Raw genomic sequence first — 27,980 nt, 5'->3', positions numbered from 1 at the left:
CAATTAACAGGGTAAATATGTGGGGTAGGGCCTGAGTGATATTGCTGTCGGTACAGATTCAACAGGCTGAATGGCCTCCTTCTGCACTGCAGGATTCTAGATCAATAACTTTCTCTTTGTGAGGAGAAAGCTATTAAAAGTGATGGCATTTTATTATCCCAAAAATCACAATGAACACAGATGACCAAGTAAAATCCATCCTTTTTACTGAATACATTTTCCCCATAATTCCAGGCACAAAGACAGCACAGCTTTAAACCAAACTCTGGTTTTAAAAAAAAGCCTGTTCACAATGTCAGGAGCGTTGAGTGCAATAGGTTTGTTCTGCTCTGGCTATGTACATGAATAATTTATGTCGATTGCTGTGTTGTGGAGCCAAGCAGTCTCAATGTTCTGTCTTAGCACAATCACAACATCAGACATGGCAGTATTCCTGAAACGACTCCAGTTCTCTCTCCCTCATATACCTCAGTGAACGCTTCAGCCAGCGACCACAAAACAAAGGAATTCAAGCTCCATTGGATAGTGGACAGTCAGAAGCTTTTTCTCCAGGGTGGAAGAGTCAATTACTAGGGAGCAAGGTTTAAGGGAGATGTACAAGGCAAGCTTTTTTTTTACACAGAGGGTGGTAGATGCCTGGAACTCGCTGCCAGGGGAGGTAGTGGAAGCAGACACGATGGTGAGTCTAAGGGGCGTCTGGACAAATACATGAATAGGATGGGAATAGATGGATTATGGTCCCCAGAAGAGTAGGGGGTTTTAATTCAGTTGGGCAGCATGGTCAGTGCGGGCTTGGAGGGCCAAAAGGGCCTGCTCCTGTACTGTAATTTTCTTTGTTTGCTTCTGATTAGTAATGGATAGAGATTACTACTGAAGCATCGACTAACTAAAAATCAGAATATTCCACAGGTGAAAGATGTCTGGAAGCCTCGCCTTTTTCATTATCTCTTGCAATAGATGATGGAATTTCTCAAGAACAGAGGCTCCTCCCAGTGCTGTCTGGTCACCACCCACTAAGACCACAGCAAGACGATGCTGAAATGTACGACCTGTACTGAAATTTTCAAAACTAATTATCCTTACCCTGAGGGAACCATAATGACATCATGTTGACAGACTCCAGTATGAGACCAGTAACATTCCAAAAGAAGCTAATTTTTCATCTCAGCGTTTCAAAAACTAATTGAATTTAAAACAGAAATGTTTTTGCGAGAGCTCCAGAGTTTAATGAGCACTGCAAAGTGCAATAATAAAAAACAGTGGTGACATGGTAACCATTTTGGCTGCAACACATTACTGCAGCTTTTGGCAGCTCAAACAGTGCCTGGAAATAAGAAGCAAAAGTCAAACATCTGAAATTAGATACAGGAGTGGGTGTGGGGGAGAGACACAGGCCAGATGGTCCCATACTCTTCCCAAACCAAAACCTCCATCGGCAATCAAAATAATTCTGCCTCAGTTTCTCGACTCAAGAACAGCTTCTTCCCTGCTGCCATCAAGACTTTTGAATGGACGTACCTCACATTAATCTTTCTCTATACCCTAGCTATGACTAACACTACATTCTGCACCCACTCCTTTCCCACCCTATGAACAGTATGCTTTGTCTATATAGCACGCAAGAAACAAATACTTTTCACTGTATCCCAATACATATGACAATAATAAATCAAAGCTAATGTATTCTATGAACAGTATGCTTTGTCTGCATGGCCCACAAAAAACATAATACATGTGACAATAATAAATCAAATCAAAGTCGTGAAACTGTCAGGCACTGCTTTTGATTACAACTTCACCCACTCACTTGGTGAAGATAGTAACTCCTTTTGCCCTCCAGCAACTTACACAATGTGTGAACTTTGACAGGAGGGGTCAGCGGACTACCCACAGCAAACTATGCACAGTTGAGCTTGAACCCACTTTCATAAAATGAAAACCACGTGTTCTCCGGGCAAAATCGACAGAGCAGCAGTCGAGACTGCCAAACCCAAGGATACCGCAGTCAGAGACGTTTCTTTGCAGTTTCCAAGAGTTGGGCAACACAACCCATTGTGCGGCACGGTGACACAGTGGGTTAGCACTGCTGCCTCACAGTGCCAGGGACCCGGGTTCAATTCCCAGCTTGGGACACTGCCTGTGTGGAGTTCTCCCCCGTGTCTGTATGGGTTTCCTCCAGGTGCTCCGGTTTCCTCCCACAGTCTGAAAAACGAGCTGGTTAGGGTGCATTTACCCGAACAGGCACCAGTGTGGCAACTAGGAGAATTTCTCAGTAACTTCATTGCAGTGTTAATGTCAATCTTTCTTGTGACTCATAAATCAGAAATTTAAATTTTAAGTGGTCAGGCAGCCTTCACACAAGAAGGGAACATACTGAGGAAGAAGTTGGATTGAGCAGGACAGGACACGTGGAAAGCAAAAGGATTAGATTGCATTGGGTTCACTGTCCACTCGAGGAGTCTGGTGTATTCTGTGAAAGGTCCACTGGCTGACAATGCAATTCAAGTGTTCAAACTTCTCCAGCTGCACAGGTGAATACAAATATCGCATGGACTGACCAGATCAGGATGTCATGGAAATAGAGAGAATCAATAGAATTCTGGTCAAGTTGTGTAAATGACTATGCTGAAGGAATGATGAATGGAAGCACGCTTACAATATTATACAGCAGAATTAGAATCTGGAGGAATTAATATTCAGGTTTGAGACAAATATTATTTTTATTTATTTCCTAATTAGTCACAAGTCGGCTTACAGTAACACTGCGATGAAGTTGCTGTGAAAATCCCTTCGTCACCACACTCCGGTGCCTGTTCGGCTTCACCGAGGGAGAATTTAGCACAGCCAATGCACCCTAACCAGCACGTCTTTCAGACTGGGAGGAAACTGGAGCATACCCACGTAGACACAGGGAGAACCCGAGGCCAGAATTGAACCTGGTTCCCTGGCACTGGGAGGCAGCAGTGCACTAACCAATGAGTCAACCAAATCTTCACCTTGGTTTGACAACATTGAAGTTTTTGAAGGCAAGTAACACTTGCAAATGCTCTGCAAATAGGAAGGTTTATCAAAACAGCACCAGGAATAAAAGGGAATTCAGTAACGTGGAGAGAGTGGAGAAGCCTGGCTTGTTCTCCTGAAAGCAGAGAAGGGGGAATCTGATAAAGGCGCTGAAAACGATGAGCGGTTTTGATAGATCACACAAGGAGAAAACGGTTTCCATAGGCACAAGCATCAGTAACCCGAGGACACAGATTCAAGGTGACTGACAAAAGAACCAGCGGCATCATGAGGAAACTTGTAATAAACTAACACAGCAAGTTACAATCAGAAATGGTAAGGGTGGCTTCCGTAGTAAACGTGCAAGCGGGAATGGGATAAATACTTAGAGAATAAAATTACAGGGGTGAGGGGGAGCTGCTGTGGGAAAAGAGCAGGAGGTGGGTGGGGGGGGGGAACTAACTGGATAGCTCCATCAAAGAAGTGGCACAGACTTAATGGGCTGAATGGCCCCTTCTGTGCTGGGCTCCAGTTTCACGATGTATTCTCCTGACCCCCTTTTCAAAGATATTTTAAGAAAGATAATGGTTTATTCAGACAACAGCATTCAAAATGGCCAATACTCGAGTGAAAGATTCACCATTTCACAATTTTAAACGTCATTCTCATACAGGGATTGCCAACTCAGGCTACTGTCCTTTCAAATGACAAAATACACAGACACGGAGGAGTAAAGAGGCATTTTTTTTTAAAAAATGCTTTTTAAAAGGGTCGGAACAACACTAGGTGTTTGGAATTCTCTTGTGCTGTGCTACTATTGTCTTTCAGCTTCTATAGTGATTTAGATGTGGAAGGAGGGATGCTAAAAATAGCTGTAATATTGCTGCTGCCTGCATTAACCATCTGTCCTATCGAAACCACGTCTTATTTGTCCTCTCGCTCACGGCTGTTAAACAGAACTCAGGATACAGAAAGGCCATTTGATAGCATGCATACTCCATCACAGCTCCCCTGCCCAAGAAAGCACCTTCATCTAATTAAAGCCCATGCTTTGTCAAACACAGAAAGAGGGAGAAAGCACCGAAATGGTGGCAACAGCTTGGAGCTGCTCTGAACAACAGCATCAGCATAAAATGGAGGAAAATAAAATACAGGCACACTCTCGATTCCACGAGAAACATTTCTGGCCAATGTAAACTGAACAAAAGCAATACGTATTTTTTAAAATCCTCCCAGGGAAGCAATATTGTAAAAAATTACATTTGACTGTTCTGGAATGTTCTGTCAGTTTGCAATCTCCTTCACCTTCAAGGAAACGCTCACCTTTCTGGGTTGTCTAGTCTCATTCCACTCACATAGCAATGCAAAGATTTTTTAAAAATACGCAATAAAACTACTCCAACATTGCTAACCTGACTGGAAACTAAACATCTGATTTAAACTTGATTAGCTAAATACCTGACTGTGCTCACCATGCCTTATCTTTAACTTCTGATTTCTAACCGCAAATTGAACTTTTGCTATGATATTTCAAGTCTAGCCCATTTCCTCACATCATATTAAGCTTATCCACCCTGTCCATGCCCCTCATAATCTTACACACCTTGATCAGGTCACTCCTTGGTCTTGTCTGCTCCAATGAAAACATCCCAAGCCTTTCCAACCTCTCTTCATCAATGCTCCATTCCAGGCAGCATCTTGGTGAATCTCCTCTGCACCCCCTCCAGTGCAATCACATCCTTCCTACAGTGAGATGACCAGAATTGCACACAGTACTCCAGCTGTGGCCTCACTGAAATTCTATACAACTCCAGTATGACTTCCCTGCTTTTGTAGCCTATGCCTCGATGGATGAACGCAGGTATCCCATATGGCTTTTTCCCCACCCTACTAACACACCTTTCAGAGATCTGTGGACAAACGTGCCAAGGTCCCTTTGTTCTACAGAACTTCCTAATGTCTTACCATTCATTGAATACTTCCTGGTCAAATTACTTCTTCCAAAGCGGATCACCCCTCACTTTTCAGGGTTACATTCATGTTGTCAGAGTATTTTATAATGAAATGGAAGCAATGGAAGACATCTACATGCTTGTCTTACAAAAGCATTATAAAAAAGTTTTAAATTTGTAGCGTTAAAGTGAAGAACATTTTATGATCAAATTTTTTTAAAACAGGAGAAATATTATTTCTCTAGTATGGGGAGGCGGCCCCTGGAATGATTCAATGCATGGACAATCACACTATGCTAACAATGGGCTGAAACATGCAACAGCTCAAGGTTCAGAAACCACTGCATCATTTTAATTACAATATTTTCTATAGAATCCACACAGTGCAGGCGGCCATTCGGCCCAATGAATCTGCACCAGCTCGCCAAAGAGCACCCCCCCATCCCCCTCCGTAACCTTGCACATTTACCATGGCTAACCCCCCTAACCTACACATCTTGGGACAACTTAGCATGGCCGATCCACCTAACTCATACGTCTTTGGACTGTGGGAGAAAACCGGAGCAAACTCACACAGACACAGGAAGAACATGAAAACTCCACATCGACAGTGACCCCCAAGGCTGGAATCAAACCCTAGTCCCTGGCACTGAGTGGCAGCAGTGCTAGCCCTGTGCCACTGTGCTGCCCACTATGCAAAGATGGTAAACACCAAAACTTGTTTGAACTGTTGAACACCAAGATTGGTACCACACTCAAAGGTTGTTCCACTCTGACTACAGTAGATCCTCTTTTTGTCCCAGTTTCCGCTGAAGCAATGATGAATTCTAATTTATCTCCCAGGTGCCTAGATGCACTGAAAGCCGTTTTGATATACAACAGTCCCGTGGCAAGTTATTACGAACTGGATACATGTCAGATTTCTGTGCCCAGTACAGAGAGCACAACATCACCCTCCCACTCCCCACCACAATAAATCAGGCCACACCACACTTGCATTAATCCAGGAAGTTTAGACACAGGTTGGCAAAGCTTAAATGGATAATTACTTCCATCAATAACATGCAAGGGCACTACTGACAGTCAAGCAATACAAAGTATTGGGGAGGCAGTTGTTGCTGGACTAGGAACCCAGAGACCCAGGGTAATGCTCTGGGGACCCAGGTTCAAATCCCACCACAGCAACTGGTGGAATTTGAATTCAAAAATATCTGGAATGAAGAATCTACTGATGACCTTGTCGATTGTCAGAAAAACCCACCTCGTTCACCAATGTCCTTTAGGGAAGGTAATCTGCCGTCCTTACCCTGTCTGGCCTACATGTGAATCCAGAGCCACAACAATGTGGTTGACTCTCAACTGCCCTCTGAAAATGGGTAAACTATTTAGTTTGTGGGCAATTAGGGATGGGCAACAAATGTTGGGCTCACTAGTGATGCCTACATCCTATGAAAGAATTAATTTTTAATGAAATACTGATGTTTAGTATCTGTCTAACTCAGACTACCTTATCTTCTTAGCTCTCATGAAGGGCCATTCAGACTCAAAACACTCAAAACAGATGCTGTCAGACCTCCTAAGATTTTCCAGCCTTTTATGTAGAATATAGAATTACTACACAGCAGAAGGCAGCCATTCAACCCATTAAGGCTGCACTGGCGACAATCCCACCCAGGCCCTACTCCCGTAACCCCACATACCCTGCTAATCCCCCGACACTAGGGTCAATTTAGCATGGCCAATACACCTAACATGCACATCTTTGGACTGTGGGAGGAAACTGGAGCACCTGGGGGAAACCCATGCAGACACGGGGGGAGGGCAGTAACCCGAGGCTGGAATCGACCCTGGGTCCCTGGCACTGAGAGGCAGCAGTGCCAACCACTGTGACACCGTGCTGCCCAAGTGTTTTTGTTGCAGATTCCAGCATCCAGAGTATTTTACTTTAATCCTTTCAGCTTCTGGCTTTACAGGGCCACATGTCAGTCAGTGTTAGGATTCTGCTCCGTGTTTATTCCTCTGGATTCCATTCATGACCCAGACTTGTCAATACTCTGACATCTGGGAACACAGTGGGCGTGGCATGGCTGACGCACTGGGTTAGCAGCCAGAGGGAACACAGTTGGGCGTGGCTGACGTACTGGGTTAGCAGCCAGAGGGAACACAGTGAGGCGAGGCTGACGCACTGGGTTAGCAGCCAGAGGGAACACAGTGAGGCGAGGCTGACGCACTGGGTTAGCAGCCAGAGGGAACACAGTGAGACGAGGCTGACGCACTGGGTTAGCAGCCAGAGGGAACACAGTGAGGCGAGGCTGACGCACTGGGTTAGCAGCCAGAGGGAACACAGTGAGGCATGGCTGACGCACTGGGTTAGCAGCCAGATGCCTGGCTTCGTTCAGAATCTCCATCCCTACAAGCATCATTTTGTAGCCACCTCCAGCCAATGCATTAACACTCCCAGAGTACAATCATGACCTTTGGGTCACCAACCAGCCAAGCTCAGGTTTGATTCCTGGCTGAAGGGCTGAAACACTGGATATTCCTTGCAAACGTAAAGTAACGGATTTTAGACTGAAAATGCTGGAAATACTCACCAGATAAGGCTGCATCTGGGGAACAAGAAACAGAGTTAATTATTTTTGTCAATGGCCTTACAGTATTCATCAATCTGAAACATTTAACTCTGGGTTCCTTCAACTCTTTTCCACTCCAACTACATCTCGGCGAAGCAGTGAGAGAGACGGACGCAATCTCTCAGTGGCAAAAGGGCGGTGCAGTGGTTAGCACGCCGCCTCTCAGAGCCAGGCGCCCAGACTGGGTCACTTGTCTGTGTGGAGTCTGCACGTCCTTCCCACGCCCGCATGGATTTCCTCCCACAGTCCAAAGATGTGTGGGTTAGATGGATTGGCCATGCTAAATTGCCCTGTAGTACCAGGGAAACGAGCTAGGGTAAATGCATGGGGTTATGGGATGAGGGCCTGGATGGGATTGTGGTCGGTGTAGACTTGATGGGCCGAATAGCCTCCTTCTGCACTGCAGAGAATCTACGATAAATTGATGAAAACGTTCGGTTCCAGCAGGATCAGTGAGGAGGACAAAAGGTTCAAGGGAAGATCATTTATCAGCACCACATTCTTTCAGTACGTTGCAGAACTCCCCTCTCCTGCCCAGCTGATCTTTCAGTGTCTTTAAACCAAGTGCCATGACAAGCAACAGTAAAAAGGAAACCACTTATCTGTGGGAGGAAACCGCAATCATTGTGTGGCAGAGAGCTTCCCTCCCATTCAGACACTTGCTTACACATCAAGCGCAAGATAGCAGCTGCTATCAACTGATAGAGTCACAAACCCTATTTCTGGCAAGTTAAAAAGAGGTGCATTTTTTTTATATGAGCAAGCCTTCCTTCAAGAGATCATTTGGCTTCTTGTCCCTCACACTCCCTTGCCTGCTCCTGCTGGGCTCCATAACCCAATGCTCCGAATTCAAACCAGTCTCATTCATAATTTGACCGCACGAATTACATCACTGCATCATGGAGGAGCTTTAAAACAAAAGAATTTCTGGGGAGCAGGAAGGAAATGCATACACATTCCCAATCACCAGCCTCCCATCCATTGACTGTCTACACTTCCCGCTGCCTGGGGGAAAGCAGCCAGCATAATCAAGGACCCCACGCACCCTGGACATTCTCTCTTCCACCTTCTTCCGTTGGGAAAAGGATACAAAAGTCTGAGGTCACATATCTACTGACTCAAGAACAGCCTCTTCCCTGCTGCTGTCAGACTTTTGAATGGACCTACTCGCATTAAGTTGATCTTTCTCTACACCCTAGTTATGACTGTAACACTACATTCTGCACTCTCTCCTTTCCTTCTCTATGAACGGTATGCTTTGTCTGTATAGCACCAAAGAAGCAATACTTTTCACTATTCACAATACATGTGGCCACAATAAATCAAACCAAAATCACTTCAAGTGCTGAACAATTTTCACATTTTTGCAGACCGGTGACTGCCTTTTAGTTTTACACAACCACAGTGCTAGACCCAACCTGCGTGAGGCTGTGAAACGTAGTGAGCAAATAGAAGCAGAAAATTCTGGAAAAAACTCAGCAAGCCTGGCAGCATATGTGGAGAGAGAAAAACGGAGCTAACACTGAGTCCAATATGACTCTTCTTCAGAATTGAAGAGATGGGATTTTAAGCTTCAAAAAGGCAGGGTGGGGAGAAAAAATGGATCAAACTGGAGTGTCTGAGCTAGATTAGAGAGTATGGAAGATTACATGACGAAGATGTCAGGGAACGCAGGAGAAAGGGAGTGGCAATGATATAAATAAATGTGTAAAATTCATTTCAGCCATGATCGAATGGTGGAGCAGACTCGATGGGCTGAATAGTCTAATTGTGCTCATATCGCTTATGAGCGCATGATGGTATTGAAATTTAAAGATTTGGTCCAGGTTAATATTAAAAGCAGGCAGTCAGCACTGTCTGAAAGCAAAAACATAAGAGCAAAATGCACACTGGCATCTGGGGAGAAATTCAAAATGGAGTTGATGTTAAGTTGTTGAACTCAATGTCAAGTCCAGAAGGCTGTAAATGTGGATCTGTAAGATACTGTTCTCCCCACCTTCACTGGCACATCACAGCAGGCAGGAGACAGACATGGGCAAGATGGTGAATTGAAATGGCAAGCAAACAGAAGGTTGGGGTTGTACTTGGTGTTCCATAAAGTGGTCTCCTCACCTGTGTTTTTCTCCCCAGTGCAGAGGGGACTGTATTGTGAGCAGCAAGTATACAAGACCAAATTAAAAGAATTGTAAGTAAATTGGCTTCACCTGGAAGGAGTGTGCAGGGCCTCTGACAGTGAGGAGGAAGGAAGTAAATGGGAGGGTCACCACCTTCAAGTGCAGAGAAGGGGATAGTTAAAGTTAATTAGTCACAAGTAAGGCTTACATTAACACTGCAATGAAGTTAGAACATAAGAAATAGGAGCAGGAGTAGGCCAGCTAGCCCCTCGAGCCTGCCCCACCATTCAGTAAGATCATGGCTGATCTGAAGTGGCTCAGTTCCACTTTCCCGCTTTCTCCCCATAACCCTTAATTCCCTTGTCTATCAAAAACCTATCTCCCCGTGACTTAAATATATTTAACAAGGTAGCCTCCACCACTTCAATGGGCAGAGAATTCCAGAGATTCACCACCCTTGGGAGTTGAGGAGGAGCTTCTTCACTCAATCCAAACTCTCCACCCCCCCCCCCCCACCTTATCTTGAGGCTGTGCCCTCTAGTCCTGCTGTCCTTTCTAAGCAGGAAGAATCTCTCTACCTCTACCCTATCCATCCCTTTCATTATCTTATATGCCTCTATAAGATCCTCCCACATCCTTCTGAACTCCAACGAGTACAGACCCAGTCTATTTAGTCTCTTTTCATAGGCCAACCCCCTCATCTCCGGTATCAGCCTAGTGAACCTCCTCTGCACTCCCTCCAAGGGCAAAATATCCTTGCGCAAGTGCGGCGACCAAAACTGCACACAGTACTCCAGCTGCGGCCTCACCAGTGCCCTGTACAGTTGCAGCAAGACCTCCCTACTTTTATATTCTATCCCCCTCGCTATGAAGGCCAGCATCCCATTTGCCTTCCTGATCACCTGCTGCACCTGTAGGCTGGGTTTTTGCGACTCGTGCACAAGGACCTCCACGTCCCTCTGCACCATAGCATGCTGCAGCTTTTTGCCCTTTAAGTAGTAATCCCTCCTACTATTATTATAAGTGTGGATAACCTCACACTTGCTAACATTATACTCCATCTGCCAGGTCCTCGCCCAGTCGCTCAACCTATCCAGGTCCCTCTGCAGACTTTCCACACCCTCCACACAATTTGCTTTTCTACTCATCTTCGTGTCATCAGCAAATTTCGTCACCCGACACTCAGCCCCCTCCTCCAGATCATCTATATAAATGGTAAATAGCTGAGGCCCCAGCACCAATCCCTGCGGCACTCCACTAGTCCCCAAAGTTACTGTGAAATTCTCCTAGTTGCCACAGTCCAGTGCCTGTTTGGGTCAATGCACCCTAACCAGTACATCTTTTGGACTGTGGGAGAAAACTGAAGCACCTGGAGGGAACCCACGCTGACGTGGGGAGAATGTGCAAACTCCACACAGATAGTGACCTGAGCCAGGAATCGAACCCAGGTCCCTGGTGCTGTGAAGTAGCAGTGCTAACCACTGTGCCATTCAGTGTTAGGGGTGATAGATTAGATGAACCAGGATGTCACGGAAGAAATGGTCCCTTTGAAACGCTGACAGGGGAGGTGAGGGGAAGCAGCAGCATTTGGGTGGTGGCATCACCTTTACACCTGTGGACCAAAGCTTTAAATTTTAATACCATCATTATCACTCCCTTTGTCTTGTGTTCCATGACATCTTTGTAATTCAATCTCCCCCGCCCTCTAACCTACCCCAGACTAGTTCATTCCAGCTGCTACTTTTAGAGCAGTATAAAACCCAGCACATTTCTATCTCTTTCCAACTCTGAACAGCAAATAAATTGTTTCTCTCTCCACAGATGATACCAAGCTTGCTAAGTCTTCCCAGCATTTTCTGTTTTGATTTCCAGCATCTGTAGCATTTTGATTTTATATAGTGAAGGAACCTGGATACTGGCAAAGAACTGATGTAGGCCATATGTCTCTTGCAAAAACAATAGTCATTGACTTTACTGAGTACTGTAGACACAGGAGGATAATCCAAGTAAATAAATTGATGGGAAGGGGGTGGCATAGTGGTATCATCAATGGCAATCCAAAGACCTAGGGTAATATTTTGGAGACCCGGGTTCAAATCCCACCATGGTGCATGGTGGGATTTGAATTCAATTAAAATCTCGAACTAGGAATCTAATGATCACCACAAAACCATTGGCGAGTAAACCCATCTGATACATTAACATCCTTTAGGGAAGGAAATAAGAACATAAGAACTAGGAGCAGGAGTAGGCCATCTAGCCCTTCGAGCCTGCCCCGCCATTCAATAAGATCATGGCTGATCTGTCGTGGCTCAGTTCCACATTCCCGCCCTCTCCCCATAACCCTTAATCCCCTCGCTTATCAAAAACCCATCAACCCGCGTCTTAAAAATATTTAGCGAGGCAGCCTCCACCACTTCAACGGGCAGAGTGTTCCAGAGATTCACCACGCTTTGAGTGAAGAAGTTCCTCCTCAACTCTGTTCTAAACCACACCCCCCCCCCCTTTATCTTGAGGCTGTGCCCCCTAGTCCTACTGTCCTTTCTGAGCAGGAAGAGTCTCTCCACCTCTATCCTATCCATCCCATTCATCATCTTATACGTCTCAATGAGATCTCCCCTCATTCTTCTAAACTCTAACGAATACAAGCCTAGTTTATTCAGCCTCTCCTCATAGCTCAACCCCCTCAACTCCGGCATCAGCCTAGTAAACCTCCTCTGCACTCCCTCCAAGGCCAAAATATCCTTGCATAAGTGCGGCGACCAAAACGGCACACAGTACTCCAGCTGCAGCCTCACCAGTGCCCTATACAGCTGCAGCAAGACCTCCCTACTTTTATATTCAATCCCCCTCGCTATGAAGGCCAGCATCCCATTCGCCTTCCTGACCACCTGCTGCACCTGCAGGCTGGGTTTTTGCGACTCATGCACAAGGACCCCGAGGTCCCTCTGCACCGTCGCCTGCTGCAGTTTTTCGCCACGTAATAGTCCTTCCTACCATTATTCCTACCAAAGTGGACCACCTCGCACTTGCCAACATTAAATTCCATTTGCCAGTTCCTGGCCCATTCGCCCAGCCTATCTAGATCCTTCTGCAGACTCTCCACACCCTCCGCGCAATTTGCCATTCCACCAATCTTGGTGTCATCAGCAAATTTCGACACCATACACTCGGTTCCCTCCTCCAGATCATCTATATCAATGGTAAATAGCTGATGCCCCAGCACCAACCCCTGGGGCACTCCACTAGTCACCAACCGCCAATCCGAATAGCACCCATTAACCCCCACTTTCTGCCTCCTATTTGACAACCAATCCTCTATCCACGCTAACACCCTACCCCCAACTCCATGCCCCCTTACCTTCTGCAATAACCTCTTGTGAGGTACCTTGTCAAACGCCTTCTGAAAATCCAGAAAGACCACATCCACCGGCTCTCCTCTAGCCACCGCCCTAGACACATCCTCATAGAACGCCAATAAATTTGTCAGACACGACTTCCCCTTAACGAAACCGTGCTGCGTCTGCTCTATCAAGCAATTCCCCTCAAGATGCCTCGCTATTTCCTCCTTGATGACGGATTCTAACATTTTACCTACAACAGACGTTAAACTAACCGGCCTATAATTCCCTGCCTTTTGCCTGCCATCCTTCTTAAACAATGGCGTAACATTAGCCGTTTTCCAATATTCCGGCACTTCCCCGGAATCCAACGACGTTTGGAAAATAACCACCAAGGCATCCACTATCACCCCCGCCATTTCTTTCAGAACCCTTGCATACATTCCATCTGGTCCTGGGGACTTGTCCACAATCAGTCCCTCCAGTCTGTCGAGCACCGCCTCTCTAGTAACAATAATGTCATTGAGACCCTCCTATCCTACCATCTTTCCATCGCTAACACCCGGCAAATTATTCACGTCCTCCTCCGTGAAGACCAAAACAAAAAAGTTATTCAAGGCCTCAGCCATTTCCCCATCCCCTACCACTAAGTCCCCCCCCCCCATCATCCTCTGAGGGTCCAACGTCTGCTGTGCTCATCTGTTCTGGCCAACATGTGACTCCAGACCCACAGCAATGTGGGTGGCAGAGTAGTTAGCACTGCTTCCTCATAGCGCCAGGGAGCTGGGTTCAGTTCCTGCCTTGGGTCACTCTCTGTGTGGAGTCTGCACATTCTCCCCGTGGGTTTCTCCTGGGTGCTCTGGTTTCCTCCCACAGTTCAAAAGACGTACTGGTTGGGGTGCATTAGCCGTGCTAAATTCTCCCTCAGTGTATCCAAACAGGAGCTGGAGTTTGGCAACTACAGGGATTTTCACAGTGGCTTCATTGCAGTGTTAATATAAGCCTACTTGTGACACTAATAAATAAAGTTACAAGTGCTCTCTGGAATGGCCTCGCAAAGCACTCAGTTCGGGGCAATTAAGGATGGGTAATAAATGCTGTCTCAGCCAGCACCGCCCACATTCCCTGAAAGAATTAGAATGAAAGAAAATTCTTGGCCTAGATGTGAAATGTGTTGGAAGATCGGAATATAAAACTGAACAATATTAACTACAACACAGCTCGAAAACAAACTGGCAAGAAAGGAATGATGCGTTGGCCAAGACACGGCATGTGAGGAATAAACTCCTTCCTAAGGAAAAACAACATGTCCGCCTGAAGACAGGAACAGAGAATCCTTTCTCTGGTGAGTGTTACGCCAGGACAACTGGAAACGGAATCCCACTTGTTGATGTAGCATTACCCTACTGTCACTCCATACTTTCAGAACACGACTGTGTTTAATCCACAAAATTGTTCAATGCCAGCCAAACCTCGCTGAACTCATTGTCTATTTGTGTGTCAGGAGTTGAAAGAAGGATTCCATACACCATGTGGCACAGCTGTCACAAACTGGTGCTACTAGAGGGGGTGGTTGCTATCGTGCTCAAGTGTTCAGAGCTAAAGGCATCAAGGACAATATTATCCAAGAGCAAAAGCACACAAAAAGATAGAAGGATAGAACAAGAATTGTCACGGAGGTTAGGTCCAGTTTCCATTAACAGCTAGGAGACGTAGCACCCCGACCACCGTCTGCAGGAGGCATAAGGAAATTCATCAAATCCCTACAGTGCAGGAGGCCACCATTCAGCCCATTAAGTCTGCACTGACCACAATCCCACCCAGGCCCTATCCCCACAACCCAACGTATTTACCCCACTAGTTCCCCTGACACTCAGGGGCAATTTAGCATGGCCAATCCCCCTAACCGACACATCTTTGGACACTAAGGGGCAATTTATAATGGCCAATTAATTCACACATCTTTGGACTGTGGGAGGAAACCCACGCAGACATGGGGGAGAGAATGTGCAGACTCCGCAGACATGACCTAAGCCAGGATTCGAATGTGAGGAGACAGCAGTGCTAACCACTGTGCCACCCAAAATTGTCTTTAGAATGTTTTCATACTCAAATTACTCGCTCTTGCCTGCCCTACAGCACCTCTGCTAGCTGGTGGAATGCCAATCTTACATTGGCAGCTTATATTGTATTAGAATGGTACTCAAAAAGACACAACAGGTGACTTGAAAAATCAAAACTGAATCACACCTTCAGCTGTCTTAGCCCAATAGCCTAGAATTCTCTCCGGAAATTTCCTCACACACAGCAGCTTTGTCAAGTTGGCAAGATGCTTGCACAGACTCAAGATTTACACTGATGCACGCGCAGACATGCAAATGTTTACATTTTTCCAATGGAAGTCAGAATTAGCGAAGGAAGAGAGACTTTCAAACTTCCGAGGTGGCTGAAGACAGCACAAGTTAGCAAGCCCCAGTTTAAAGTTGACTAGCCCAGGGGCCCACGTCAGGAAGAATGAAAGTGAAACGAGAACGAGAACAAGATTCGGACTGACTGTGGCATTTGCTGCATCAAAATTGTTGGAGGGTTGGAGTACAGCCACTGGGGCGACTGCCCATGTTGGGCCAACAGAACACAGCAGCTTCAAGGCAGAGAAAAACAACAAGATGTACTGCAACCTTCACGCAGGCCATTCCTAATGCTAAATTGACCCTTAGTGTCAGGGGGACTAGCTAGGGTAAATACATGGGGTTAAACACAAACAGATTTGAAGCAACTCAAGTAGGCTTGCACCACTCCAAATCATTTCTGCCCACTATTTGTGCAAGCAGACAGGTCAGCCTGCTTCTAGTAACACATCATCTAACATTGATCCAGTCCTAAAGGAATCCTCTGGGTCTTTGTTTAACAGCCAGCCATATAGCAGCTCAATCATTTCCAGTGTCTGTCATTTCAGCACACACCACTATCAAGGGAATCTGCAAACCAATACCACTAATGAGTCATCTGTCTATCTACACTAAACACCATATTAACCAGATTCGATCTGACAAGTGGGGGCAATCCCAGAGGAAACTGCTCCAAGAAAGACCTGTGATAACAGCCGACCCTACGTACTCCCTTGCATTTATTACATTTCAAAAGCAATTTATTTTCTTGTAAAGATGTACTGAAAACCACTTCATTCACTATTTATATTTGGGCTTGAAAGCAATGCGATTTCACTAGGTTAAGATCAGGACATTTAAGCAACAGGCGAAATACAGCGCAATACAAACTGTTACCTGCCATCCTGTTGTCACTCGCCTTATTTAACACATCAGAATCCTACAGTGCAGAAGGAGGCCAAGTCTGCGCTGACCACAATCTCACCCAGGCCCTATCTCATAACCCATGCACCTACCCTAGCTAGTCCCTCTGACACAGACAATTTAGCACGGCCAATCCACCTAACCCACACATCTTTGGACTGTGGGAGGAAACCCACATGGACACGGGAGAGAAGCTGCAGACTCTGCAGATCATGATCCAAGCCAGGAATCAAACCAGGAAGGTGACATAGCCGGAGTTAGTGAAGCTGCAAAGGTTTCGGGAAGATAGGTCAGAGGATCTCTCCACTCGCCAACTGCATGGTTGACAAAACTGGCCGGTGCTGTATCACCCTCGGGTGTCAGCAGTGCTAAGCACTGTAGTGTCCATATAATGAGCATCAATATGCTGTGGTGTGCATGGGGAGAATTTGATAGTGTTGCACAATTCTGGGGAAGATTCCAGAGACAGTCCATAATCACCAGAACTGCTCCAAAATACTTCTCTGACAACACAGGTTTGGAATGACAGGGCCTATAGTTGCATCGCTGAGTGATCCATCACTATGTAAATAATCAGTGTAAACACTGCACAAACTGTTCTTCACATTGAAAATGAGTCCTACTGTACAGGGGCAGAACGATCACCATTGTATTAGTTGAAATATCCAAATAGTGCTTGTCCAGTTGCCTATTGCTTTGAATGATTGCAAGCTCCGATACATTGATCATGAATAGTTTACTGAGTAGACTGGGGTTTTTACTCATTGGAATTCAGAAGTATGAGGGGAGATTTTATAGAACATATAAGATTATGAAGGGAACAGATAAGATAGAAGCAGGGAGGTTGCTTTCCACTGGCAGGTCAAACTAGAACTAGGGGGCATGGCCTCAAACTAAGGGGGAGCAGAATTAGGACTGAGTTGAAGAGGAACTTCTTCACATAGAAGAGCCATGATCTTATTAGATCAGCCATGATCTTATTGAATGGCGGGGCAGGCTCGAAGGGCTAGATGGCCTACTCCTGCTCCTATTTACGTTCTTAGAACGTTGTGAAGCTGTGAAATTCCCTGCCCAGTGAAACAGTTGAGGCTACCTTATTGAACGTTTAAGGCAAAGATAGATTTTTCAACAGTAAAGGAATGAAGGGTTATGATGAGCAGGTGGGGAACTGGAGCTGAGTCCACAAAAAGATCAGCCATGATCTTACTGAATGGCGGAGCAGGTTTGAGGGGCTCGATGGCCTCCTCCTATTCCTTGTTCTTACATTCTTATCACCTATTCACAAGTCAAATTGGTTTCAGGATAATTGTTCATTTTTTTGGGTGGGCATAACTTATTTTAGGAACTGTACAAAAACTGACTCAATCATCCAGACTGGTCTCCACTGGATAACTAAGGAGAATTATACTACATTGCATCAACAAACATCACACTATTAGAAATAAATATATATTAATCTGACCAGTACAAGTGAATCTTACATCTATAAACTGACAGGGAGATCAGAAACAATCCAAAAACAAAGGAAGGAAACCTTCATCTCATCGATCCAATCGATACAGCTTCTAGTAACCAGCTGACAAAGAGTTGAAATATATTCCTTGGCTAAATATCAGGCACGCGTTAATACAAATTAATGGTTAAATATTTCTGTAAAAACGTTTGTTTTACTAGCGTCACGAGTCGGTTTACACTGGGGCGCCTTAGCGGTTAGCACTGCTGCCTCAATGCCAGGGACTCTGGTTCGATTCCCAGCTTGGGTCACTGTGTGTGGAGTCTGCAGGTTCTCCCCGCGTCTGCATTTCCTCCTACATTCTGAAAGATGTGGTTAGGGTGCATTAACCCAAACAGGCACCGGAGTGTGGTGACTAGGGGAATTTCACGGTCATTGCTGTGTTAATTTAAGTCTTACTTGTGACTAATAAATAAACTTTATTGACACCATAATGAAGTTGCTGTAAAAATCCCCTAGACGCCGCACTCCAGCACCAGTTCGGGTAACACTGAGGGAGAATTTAGCACGGCCAATGCACCCTAACCAGTACATCTTTTGGACTGAGAGGAAACCAGAGCACCCGGAGGAAATTCACGCAGAGTGCACACAACGAATCAAACCTTGGTCCCTTGGCGCTGAGAGTCAGCAGTGTTAACTGTGCCATCGTGCTTGCTACAGTATTTATATTGCAATGCTACATCTAATATCTCCCCCACGCTGTGGATCCTCGTTGTAAGCACTCTGACATTGCTTAAAACAGACTCTCCAAGTCGAATTCACCATTCAAGGGTTACAAAAGTGAGCTGGGCATAGACTAGTTAAGGCAGAATTGCATTTCCACTTTTATGAGGCTTACCAATACTTAATACAAATATTTCTCAAAATAAGCCCTGCGCTGGTTCAAAATGAAAGGATCTGGTTTGCAATGATAATGTGAGAAAATGCTGATGAATTTTGCAACAATAAAACATGATATGTTAAGGAGAGAGGGGGCATCTGGCAGAACAAACAGTGACTGGCAGCGCCTTCCATGCTTGCAACTCTGGGGGTTTCTGAACGGACTCACGATTGTGAAATAATGCAGAATGCAGCCATTGTATTAAGTTGCAAAGGCCACACCAACAGCACTGGCCCAGAAAATCTGATACTTCTTAATCAATAATGCCATCCTTCCAACAATAAATGCCTTTAAAGTTAACTAATCAGCTACCTGAGACAATCAGAGATAGTACAGCACACACAAGACTCTTCCACCTGTCATAATTCAGGTCAGAAACACCAAAGTGTTTTATGAATTAGCCTGGATCATAAATTTTGCGCTCTGAATTTAGGTAGGATGAGCACGAGATGTTTCACTTCAGGTATGTTTCAAATAGGAGCTTTTATCAAACAAAGTTTATTTAAGAGTACAGCTAACATACAGCAATAACTTTTACCAATTACAAACGAGAAAAAAAAATCCACGATATTGTATAAACCTTAACAACAATATGAAATGTTCCAATCAAGCAAACTTCCCTATAAACACCCACCTGCCACAGGTTTAACACAGAAAATACAAATGCCCATGTGATGCTGGAAGTTAGTCCCTTGGTTGAAAGCTGCAGTTCTCTTGAGACACACACAGACAAACCTGAAGACAGAAAGCTTCCCAAAACACCAGGGAGAGACTCTAGGCACTAGCTAGCAAACCACCAACAGGACAACTTTCACTCCAGGAAGACCCAAAGACCAGCTTCCAGACCTGGCCAGCAGAATTTACAATACCAGAGAGAAAAGAAAAACTGATTTTTCACTGGTGTCCAAACACCTTCTAAACTAAACTGCCAAATCGAAAATTAATTAAATTCTGTTATGTTTCCACCTAAAAACGCAGGATCATAAAAAAACCTAGAAAGTATCGATATCCAGAGTAAAAGTAACATAACCTCATTTAAGCAGCAATAAAAAAAAGGGACTTTTAGCAGATAGCCCAGCAATGGTGACAAAAACCTGCTTTCAAACTACAGAGAGTGTGGTTTAAAAAACATTTCTTATAGGCACAGTAACATCACACACCTATAAGAAGTCTCACAACACCAGGTTAAAGTCCAACAGGTATTTTTAGAATCACAAGCTTTCGGAGCTCTGCTCCTTTGTCAAGTGAGCAGCGCTCTGAAAGCTCATGATTCCAAAAATACCTAGTAGACTTTAACCTGGTGTTGAGAGGCTTTTAAACTGGGCCCATCAGTCCAACGCCAGCATCTCCACATGTCACACCTGTGCTAGCTATACAAGTGAAAGAGTCTTTAAACACGGTTTTCCCCAACTCTTTGCATTCTTGCTCTTTGCAGATTCCTTCTTCATTAGGTCACAAACAATCCATGATTAATAACATGCTATGTGGAAAAACATCCTCAACTTGCTTTTTGGTTCATACTCTGGAGACTGCTCTACCTCGTCATCCCTTCACCAGTCATCTTTCATCATTTACATTCCAGAATAACACGATGCTCCAATTTTAGTCCAAGCTGTATTGTCTACTAATTCAGAAGAACATACAAAAGAGAATTGGCCATTCAACCCCTCAAACATTCTCTGCCATTCAGTGCATCCATGGAAATCCACTGCCTCCACTCCACTTTCCTGCCTTGTTCCCTGAGACCCAAAACACTGTTTGTCTCAGTTTACAACACACTCAATGATCCACAAAAAAAAACGGGAAATTTCTCCTCACCTCAGTCCTAAATGGCCAACCACTTATCCTGAGACTGTGCCCTAGTGACTGTGTGACGCTAAGGGAGAATTTAGCATGGCCATTCCACCTAACCTACACATCTTTGAACTGTGGGAGGAAACCCATGCAGACATGTGGAAGGTGTCAATTCTGCAGACAGTATCCCAAGCCAGGAGTCAAACACAGGCAATGAGGCTGCAGTGCTAAATCGCTGTGCTGATCTTACCCAAGTCCTGCATAATTGTAGCAGAACCTCTATTCTTCAATCTCAATTACCCCGCATAAAGGCCAAGGTTGCATTTCTAATTGCTTCCTTGTATGGACACACCCAAGTTCCTCTGAACATCAACATTTGAAAGTTTCATACCTTTGTGAAAGTATTTGGCTTTTCTATTAAACATCAAACTGTGAATAATTTGCACTTCCCCATGTTACTGTGAATTTGACACCTCAAATTTTCCACTCAAAATTACACTGTAGCTTACATTCTCACCTGTGATGTGGAGTTGCTGACGTTGGACTTGGATGGGCACAGCAAGAGGTCTCTCAACATCAGGTTGAAGTCCGACAAGTTTATCTGTATCTCGAGCTTTCAGAGCGCTGCTCCTTCATCAGGTGAGTGGTGGTTTATGGTACCTGAAGAAGGAGCAGTGCTTCAAAAGCTCGTGATTCCAAATAAACCTGTTGGATTTTAACCTGGTGTCATGAGACTTCCTTACAATCTCATCTAACCTTGCATCAGCAGTGAACTCGGATACCTCAAACTCTGCACCCATTCATGTCAAAATTAATGTAGATTATAAACAGGTGAGGCCTCAGTGCTGATCCCTGTGGCACTCGTGGTTACAACTCACTAACTTGAAAATGATGTTTATCTCAACTGCCTGCTTCCTGTCCATTATCCAATCCTTTACAAATGCTAATAGATTACCATGGCAATATCTCACCCAAACTCCATTAGGCCTTATCTTGCATATTAACCTTTTGTGGGGTACCTTTTCAAATGCCTTTTGGACATCTAAGTACACTCCATGTACTAGCACTCCTTGAGCTCCCCTACCAATTACACCCGAAAATACATTTGTCAAAACCATCTTAAAACCATAATATTAAATCAGGCAAAGTTAAACACATTAAGATACTTTCATAACAATTGATTCCAGCATTTTCCCCATGACTAATTTCAGGCCAAATGGCCTCCCTCCTCCTTTCGTGACTAGCAGAGTTTTTGCAACATACAAGTTGACCTGGGATACAAGGTGATCCTGAAATCATGTTTTTGTGAATACTCTGTATAAGCTGACCAACCCCACTTTTCACTCACATTCACTGAAGTGAGTAGCACAGTGGTTAGCACTGCTGTCTCTCAGTGCCAGGAACCCCGGTTCATTTCCAACCTTGGGCGACTGTGTGGACCTTGCGTGAGTTTCCTCTGGGTGCTCTGGTTTCCTCCGGGTGCTCTGGTTTCCTCCCACAGTCTAAAGACGTGCAGATTAAGTGGATGAGCCATAGTAAATGCACGGGGTTATGGTGCATAAAACGGAAGGTGGGCAAAATGCTTCCTCGGCGTATAAAAGCAAATTACTGCAGATGCTGGAATCTGAAACCAGAGAAAATGCTGGGAAATCTCAGCAGGTCTGGTATCTATAAAGGAGAGTCCAGGTGACCCGTTGTCAAAACACTTGGAGAGTTGGTGCAGACGCGACTGGCAGAACAGCCTCCTTCTGCACTGTAGGGATTCTGTACTTCTCTGGTTCTAAGTAGTCAGCCTCACCTTTTCTCCCCACAAAGACATAATTTACCGATTGCTATTAACTGTGTAAGGGTTCACAAAAGATGAAGGGGCTGTGTTGTTAAGGTGCACAGGAGTTTAAGGCACACTCGTTCTTTGCAATGAATGAGATGATACTTCAAGACAGCGACATCTATACACCAGCACTTCACTTTTACACTTAGCGAACATGTGGACAAATTTCCCAAAGGTCAACTTACATGCTGGCAACTATAGCACATTTGTGAACTCCAAATATACTTCCAAAATCTAGAGAGTTTTGGAAAGTGATAACTAGTGAACTATACAACATACAGAAGTTAGAAAACTTTGCGTGGACTTCTCTGCCTGTATCCAAAGATCTGCGATGCAGCCAAGATTTTGCCATTACTCTGTTCGGTTAAGAAACTTCATTTAAAATATACACTCTTTTTAAAGTTTTTTTGTTAGTCTCACAAGGCTTACATTAACACTGCAGTGAAGTTAGTGAAAATCCCCCAGTCGCCACACTCCTGCTTGGGTACACTGAGGGAGAATTTAGCGAGGCCAATGCATGCTACCCAGCATGTCTTTCAGACTGTGGGAGGAAACCCACGCAGACACAGGGAGAACTTGGACTCCGCACAGACAGTGACCCAAGGCTGAAATCAAACCCAGGTCCCTGGTGCTGTGAGGCAGCAGTGCCTACCAGTGCCACCCCACTGCATTCCAGGGATATGGGCTTCACTGGCTAAACTACAAAATAGGGTTGTCCCACACGCTGGCTCAACTCATGTGCTACAACCAACAATACACTCCAATGCAAGGTACAACAGATAACCTCCACACAATTCAGACTTGCTGCTTTTCAGCATCAAGGACAGTCAGGAAAACAAAAGACAAACTGGCTGTTATTTTTCACCCCCTCCCCCAGAAAGCTGTCATTTCAAATCTGGGACCCGTTCTCAATCCAGTCCAGACAGATCAGACGATAGCAGCAGTGAAGAGGCGAATAATTCTATTCAAAAAAAAACGCAGTCTTCAGCTATTTCAATCCAATTCCTGGCTCAACGCAATCACAACACAAAACAACTCATAATAAATTGACAATGACATTGAGAGAGGGTACAGGGATAATAAAGCTTCTGCAAAAATGAGAAAACAGGAGTTTGAACATATCAGCTGGAGATGGGTGAATGAGGCTACACTCTGGCTGCCTTGTTGTACCTGTACTGGGAGTGCTTGCTGCTGATACTGGAAACCCCTTCAGTAATGACACTGACCTTCAAATACAGAATCAAAACACTTCAAAAGGAAGCAGGAATCCCAATAGATATACAACTTGGTATACGACTGATGGCAGCCCTTAGATGATTAACAGATGCATATTGCAACCACCTCCCAAAACCCTGATTCCACAAATTATTCAGTGGGTGAATCACTGGTGAATAAGCGTTCGTCAGCAAGAGTGTAAACACTCGTGACTTGTGCCTGACCTTGTCCCACCCCACCCTACAGGAGGACCAATACTGGACAAGGGCCAGGCATTCCACATTTATTCCCACAGTGCCTATTTATCAAGTCGCTCTTCTCTCATCCCAGAGACAAACTGTCATGTGTGGTATACCAGCCAAGACAAACTGCACATCTCAACCAGACAACCACCACATCCTGGTGGACAAGCCCTGAAACTTGTGGATTAGAGATCCCCCCCCCCCCCCCAGTCATCCCAGACCCCAGCGTGTCAGAGAGACACTCCCCTGCCCTGGACCCCAGCGTGACAGTGACACCACCCCCCCTCCCAGGCCCCAGTGGACCCCCACATTTCAGGTGAACCAAACCCTGATGCACGATCGAATTAATGGATTGTTTTAGTGGCTGTCTACCTCCACTCAGACTTGTGCATATTTCAGCCAGAAATACATTCTGAACTAAATCACTGATATTTGTTGAAAACACTAGTGGTTTCCAGAATTATCAGAATGGATACAAGAAGCAAAACAGTGAATGCCCAAACTCTGAAGTAACGAACAGTTGAACATACATCACAGACATATCAGGGTGAGAGGGAGAACAGATAGGTGAAATGTTGCTAAAAATCATTAGCTAGTTTCCTCACTTTCAGATGCTTTCTCTTTCCAATAGTTACTCTGCCATAATTGAAACAAATAGTTTTCTATTTTGATGCAACTTCCAAATGTAATTATAGGGCTAAATTGATGAGATAATCATATTTAAATTCAAAACAAGAATGGGCACAATTTCACCAGCTATTTCATCTGATACTGCTAACCAACCCCAGGAAAAGCCACAGGGTCTGAGTGGTACAATGATTAGTTCTGTCTCACAGCGCTGAGGACCTGGATTCGATCCAATCTTAGGTCACCCTCTGTGTGGAGTTTGCACATTTCCTCTCCCGTATCTGCGCGAGTTTCCTCTGGGTGCTCCGGTTTCCTTCTGCAGTCCAAAGATGTGTGGGTTAGGTAGATTGGCCATGCTTAAAAAAAATTGCCAACGTGTGGGTATTAGCCATGGTAAACGTGTGGGATTACAAGGATAGGGTGGGGAAAAAAAGGCTCTGGATAAAATATTTTGTCAGAGAATCGATGTAGAATCAATGGACTGAATGGCCTCTTCTCCACTGTGGGGATTCTGCAGTTATAATACTCATGTCTGCACCAATTCTCCAACTGAGCATCCTACCAAAGTCCAATCCTTGTCCTATCTCCATGACCCCATGTTTTTACCCCACTAATCCCCTAACCTGCACATCTTTGGACACTAAGGAGCAATTTAGCATGGCCAATCCACCTAACCTGGGAGGAACTTTGCATGATGTGGATATGCCGGCGTTGGACTGGGGTAAACACAGTAAAAAGCCTGACAACACCAGGTTTTAGTCCAACCAATTTATTTGATAGTAAACTCAGAAGCTTTCGGGTTAGCCCCTTCGTCAATTACTTACGTGGCGAAATTACTTACTATTACTTACGTGGCGAAAAACTGCAGCAGGCGACGGTGCAGAGGGACCTCGGGGTCCTTGTGCATGAGTCGCAAAAACCCAGCTTGAAGGTGCAGCATGTGGTCAGGAAGGCGAATGGGATGCTGGCCTTCATAGCGAGGGGGATTGAATATAAAAGTAGGGAGGTCTTGCTGCAGCTGTATAGGGCATTGGTGAAGCCGCAGCTGGAGTACTGTGCGCAGTTTTGGGCGCCGCACCTGCGCAAAGATATTTTGGCCTTGGAGGGAGTGCAGAGGAGGTTTACTAGGCTGATACCGGAGTTGAGGGAGTTGAGCTATGAGGAGAGGCTGAATAAACTAGGCTTGTACTCGTTAGAGTTTAGAAGAATGAGGGGAGATCTCATTGAGACGTACATGATGATGAATGGGATGGATAGGATAGGATAGAGGTGGAGAGACTCTTCCCGCTCAAAAAAGACAGTAGGACTAGGGGGCACAGCCTCAGGATAAGGGGGGGGGGGGGGTTTAGAACGGAGTTGAGGAGGAATTTCTTCACTCAAAGGGTGGTGAATCTCTGGAATTCTCTGCCCGTTGAAGTGGTGGAGGCTACCTCGCTAAATATTTTTAAGATGCGGGTTGATGGGTTTTCGATAAGAGAGGGGATTAAGGGTTATGGGGAGAGGGCGGGAAAGTGGAACTGAACCACGACAGATCAGCCATGATCTTATTGAATGGCAGGGCAGGCTCGAAGGGCTAGATGGCCTACTCCTGCTCCTATTTCTTATGTTCTTATGTCAGGTCCCGAAAGCTTGTGAGTTTACTATCAAATAAATCGGTTGGACTAAAACCTGGTGCTGTCAGACATTTTACTGTAGGAACCTTGCAAACAGAGGAAACCCCTGCAGAAATGGGGAGAACATGCAAACTCCACAGAGAGACATGCTAACCACTGTGCCACCCTAGGGCTTACACATCCTGTTGACTTGGGACTACTTTCAAAATGGAGCTAAACGGAGGGAAGTACTCTCTCAACCAACCTGTGGGCAAGGCGCCTCCAAGAGAAAAAAAAATAGAAATCCATTAAAAAGTCAAAATTTATCGTGCACGATTAGTCAGAAATGGAAACCTTACCCGCTTTAGGTCGCTCTCTTCTTCTCTCTCCTCAGCACATTTCCCACTTTTTGTGATTTTGTTTCTTGAGTGCTTGATGGTGGTTTTAATGGCGGGTCGACAGACATAGTTCTCCAGGTTCTTGGGGGGTTTTTTAGTTCTTTTAGGTTGTAGCCCAATTTTCAGTTTCAGGCTGCCCTCTGCAAAGTTGGTCTCCCTGACAGAGAACTGCTGCTGCTGGTCGGAGTTTGATGGATCAAGCTCTTGACCCGAGTCAGCTTTTCCCTCCTCGTGCTTCCAGCTCACCGTACCATCCTCCTCCTCCAAGGCGCCCCCTCCATCGATCTCCCCCTCTCTCCTGCCGACAACTTTGTTGCTGCAGTTTGCCGGAGTACTCTTCCCGGGGTTGCCCTCTGCATCGACGCTCAGAGGCTGGCTCAGGGATCCTAACAATGCATTCCTTTGCTCCATTATTCAGTCTTCCCCCCCACCCCCCCACCCACCCACCCCCCACCCCCTCCACCTCCCGACCAGTACTGGTGAAGAATTGTTAGAAAGATCCACCTGTGCGTTCAGGCTGCTGCTTTCTGTAGCAGCCACTGACACTACACAAGATGCCTGGTCACTGTTCCCAGATGAAATGCAGCCTCACCGTCACTGTAAAAAGAAAAAAAAGTCAGCATTAATTGGGGAAATGAACGTTGCTCTTGGATTTTCCCCAACACTAACAACAACCGAAGCACCAGTGGGTGACAAATACTGAGGTGCACCCTTCCCTTCAGTACCCCATTCATCACCCTCTGAAAACTTCTGTTCTGGATGCTTAACCTCACTTTTGCATTAAGCCAAGATGATTTTTTTTTAAATGCAATGCTATTACCATGTTTACTTAAATGGATCAATGTTCTTTGGGTCTGGGGAGGAGGAAGAATTACCGTGTACAGTTCTGATTCCCTATTACAGAAAGGATATTATTAAACCAGAAAGAGTGCAATAAAGGTTTACTCGGATGCTACCAGGATTTGATGGTTTGAGTTATAAGGGGAGACTGGGACTTTTTTCCTCTGGAGCGTAGGAGGCTGAGGGGTGATTTTATAGAGGTCTATAAAATAATGAGGGGCATAGGTAGTCAATATCTTGTCCCAAAGTTAGGGGAGTCTAAAACTAGAGGGCATAGGTTTAAGCTAAGAGGTGAGAGATACAAAAGGGACAATTTTTTTCAGAGGGTGGTGAGTGTCTGGAACAAGCTGCCAGAGACAGTAGTAAAGGCGGGTACAACTTTGTCTTTTAAAAAGCATTTAGACAATTACATGGGTATGATGGGTATACAGGGATATGAGCCAGATGCAGGCAATTGGGACGAGCTTAGTGGTTAAAAGGGCAGCATGGGCAAGTTGAACTGAAGGACCTGTTTCCATGCTGTAAACCTCTGACTCTATGAATTGCACTGAAGCCAACACACTTCAGTCATGGCAATAAACTTATCATGGTGCTCTCAACGCATCAGGGTGAATGAAGAGCTCCAAGTTCCAGTCAGAGCCAAATACTCTCCCTAAACAAATTTGGAGGGGGAAAATCTTGGACCAGCCAGTGGCTG

The 27,980-nt window shown here is 45.2% G+C and overlaps 1 protein-coding gene across 2 annotated transcripts in view; it reads right to left on the bottom strand.

Annotated features, from left to right (window-relative positions):
• ash1l (ash1 (absent, small, or homeotic)-like (Drosophila)) overlaps positions 1–26,863 on the bottom strand; it is a 245,067-nt gene extending 218,204 nt beyond the window's left edge. For both annotated transcript variants that reach the window (XM_080183023.1, XM_080183024.1), the window contains exon 1: positions 26,405–26,863. In XM_080183023.1, coding sequence (XP_080039149.1) covers positions 26,405–26,854 — 450 coding nt within the window. In that variant the 5' untranslated portion in view covers positions 26,855–26,863. The remainder of the gene's footprint in view (positions 1–26,404) is intronic.
• Positions 26,864–27,980: the final 1,117 nt, after the last annotated feature.

Source organism: Carcharhinus amblyrhynchos, unplaced genomic scaffold (genome assembly GCF_965287045.1).
Source record: "Carcharhinus amblyrhynchos unplaced genomic scaffold, sCarAmb.v2.hapA chromosome_122, whole genome shotgun sequence".
Lineage (NCBI taxonomy): Eukaryota > Metazoa > Chordata > Chondrichthyes > Carcharhiniformes > Carcharhinidae > Carcharhinus > Carcharhinus amblyrhynchos.
The sequence above is the reverse complement of the archived record's forward strand: the minus strand, read 5'-3'. Positions and strand labels throughout refer to the sequence as shown.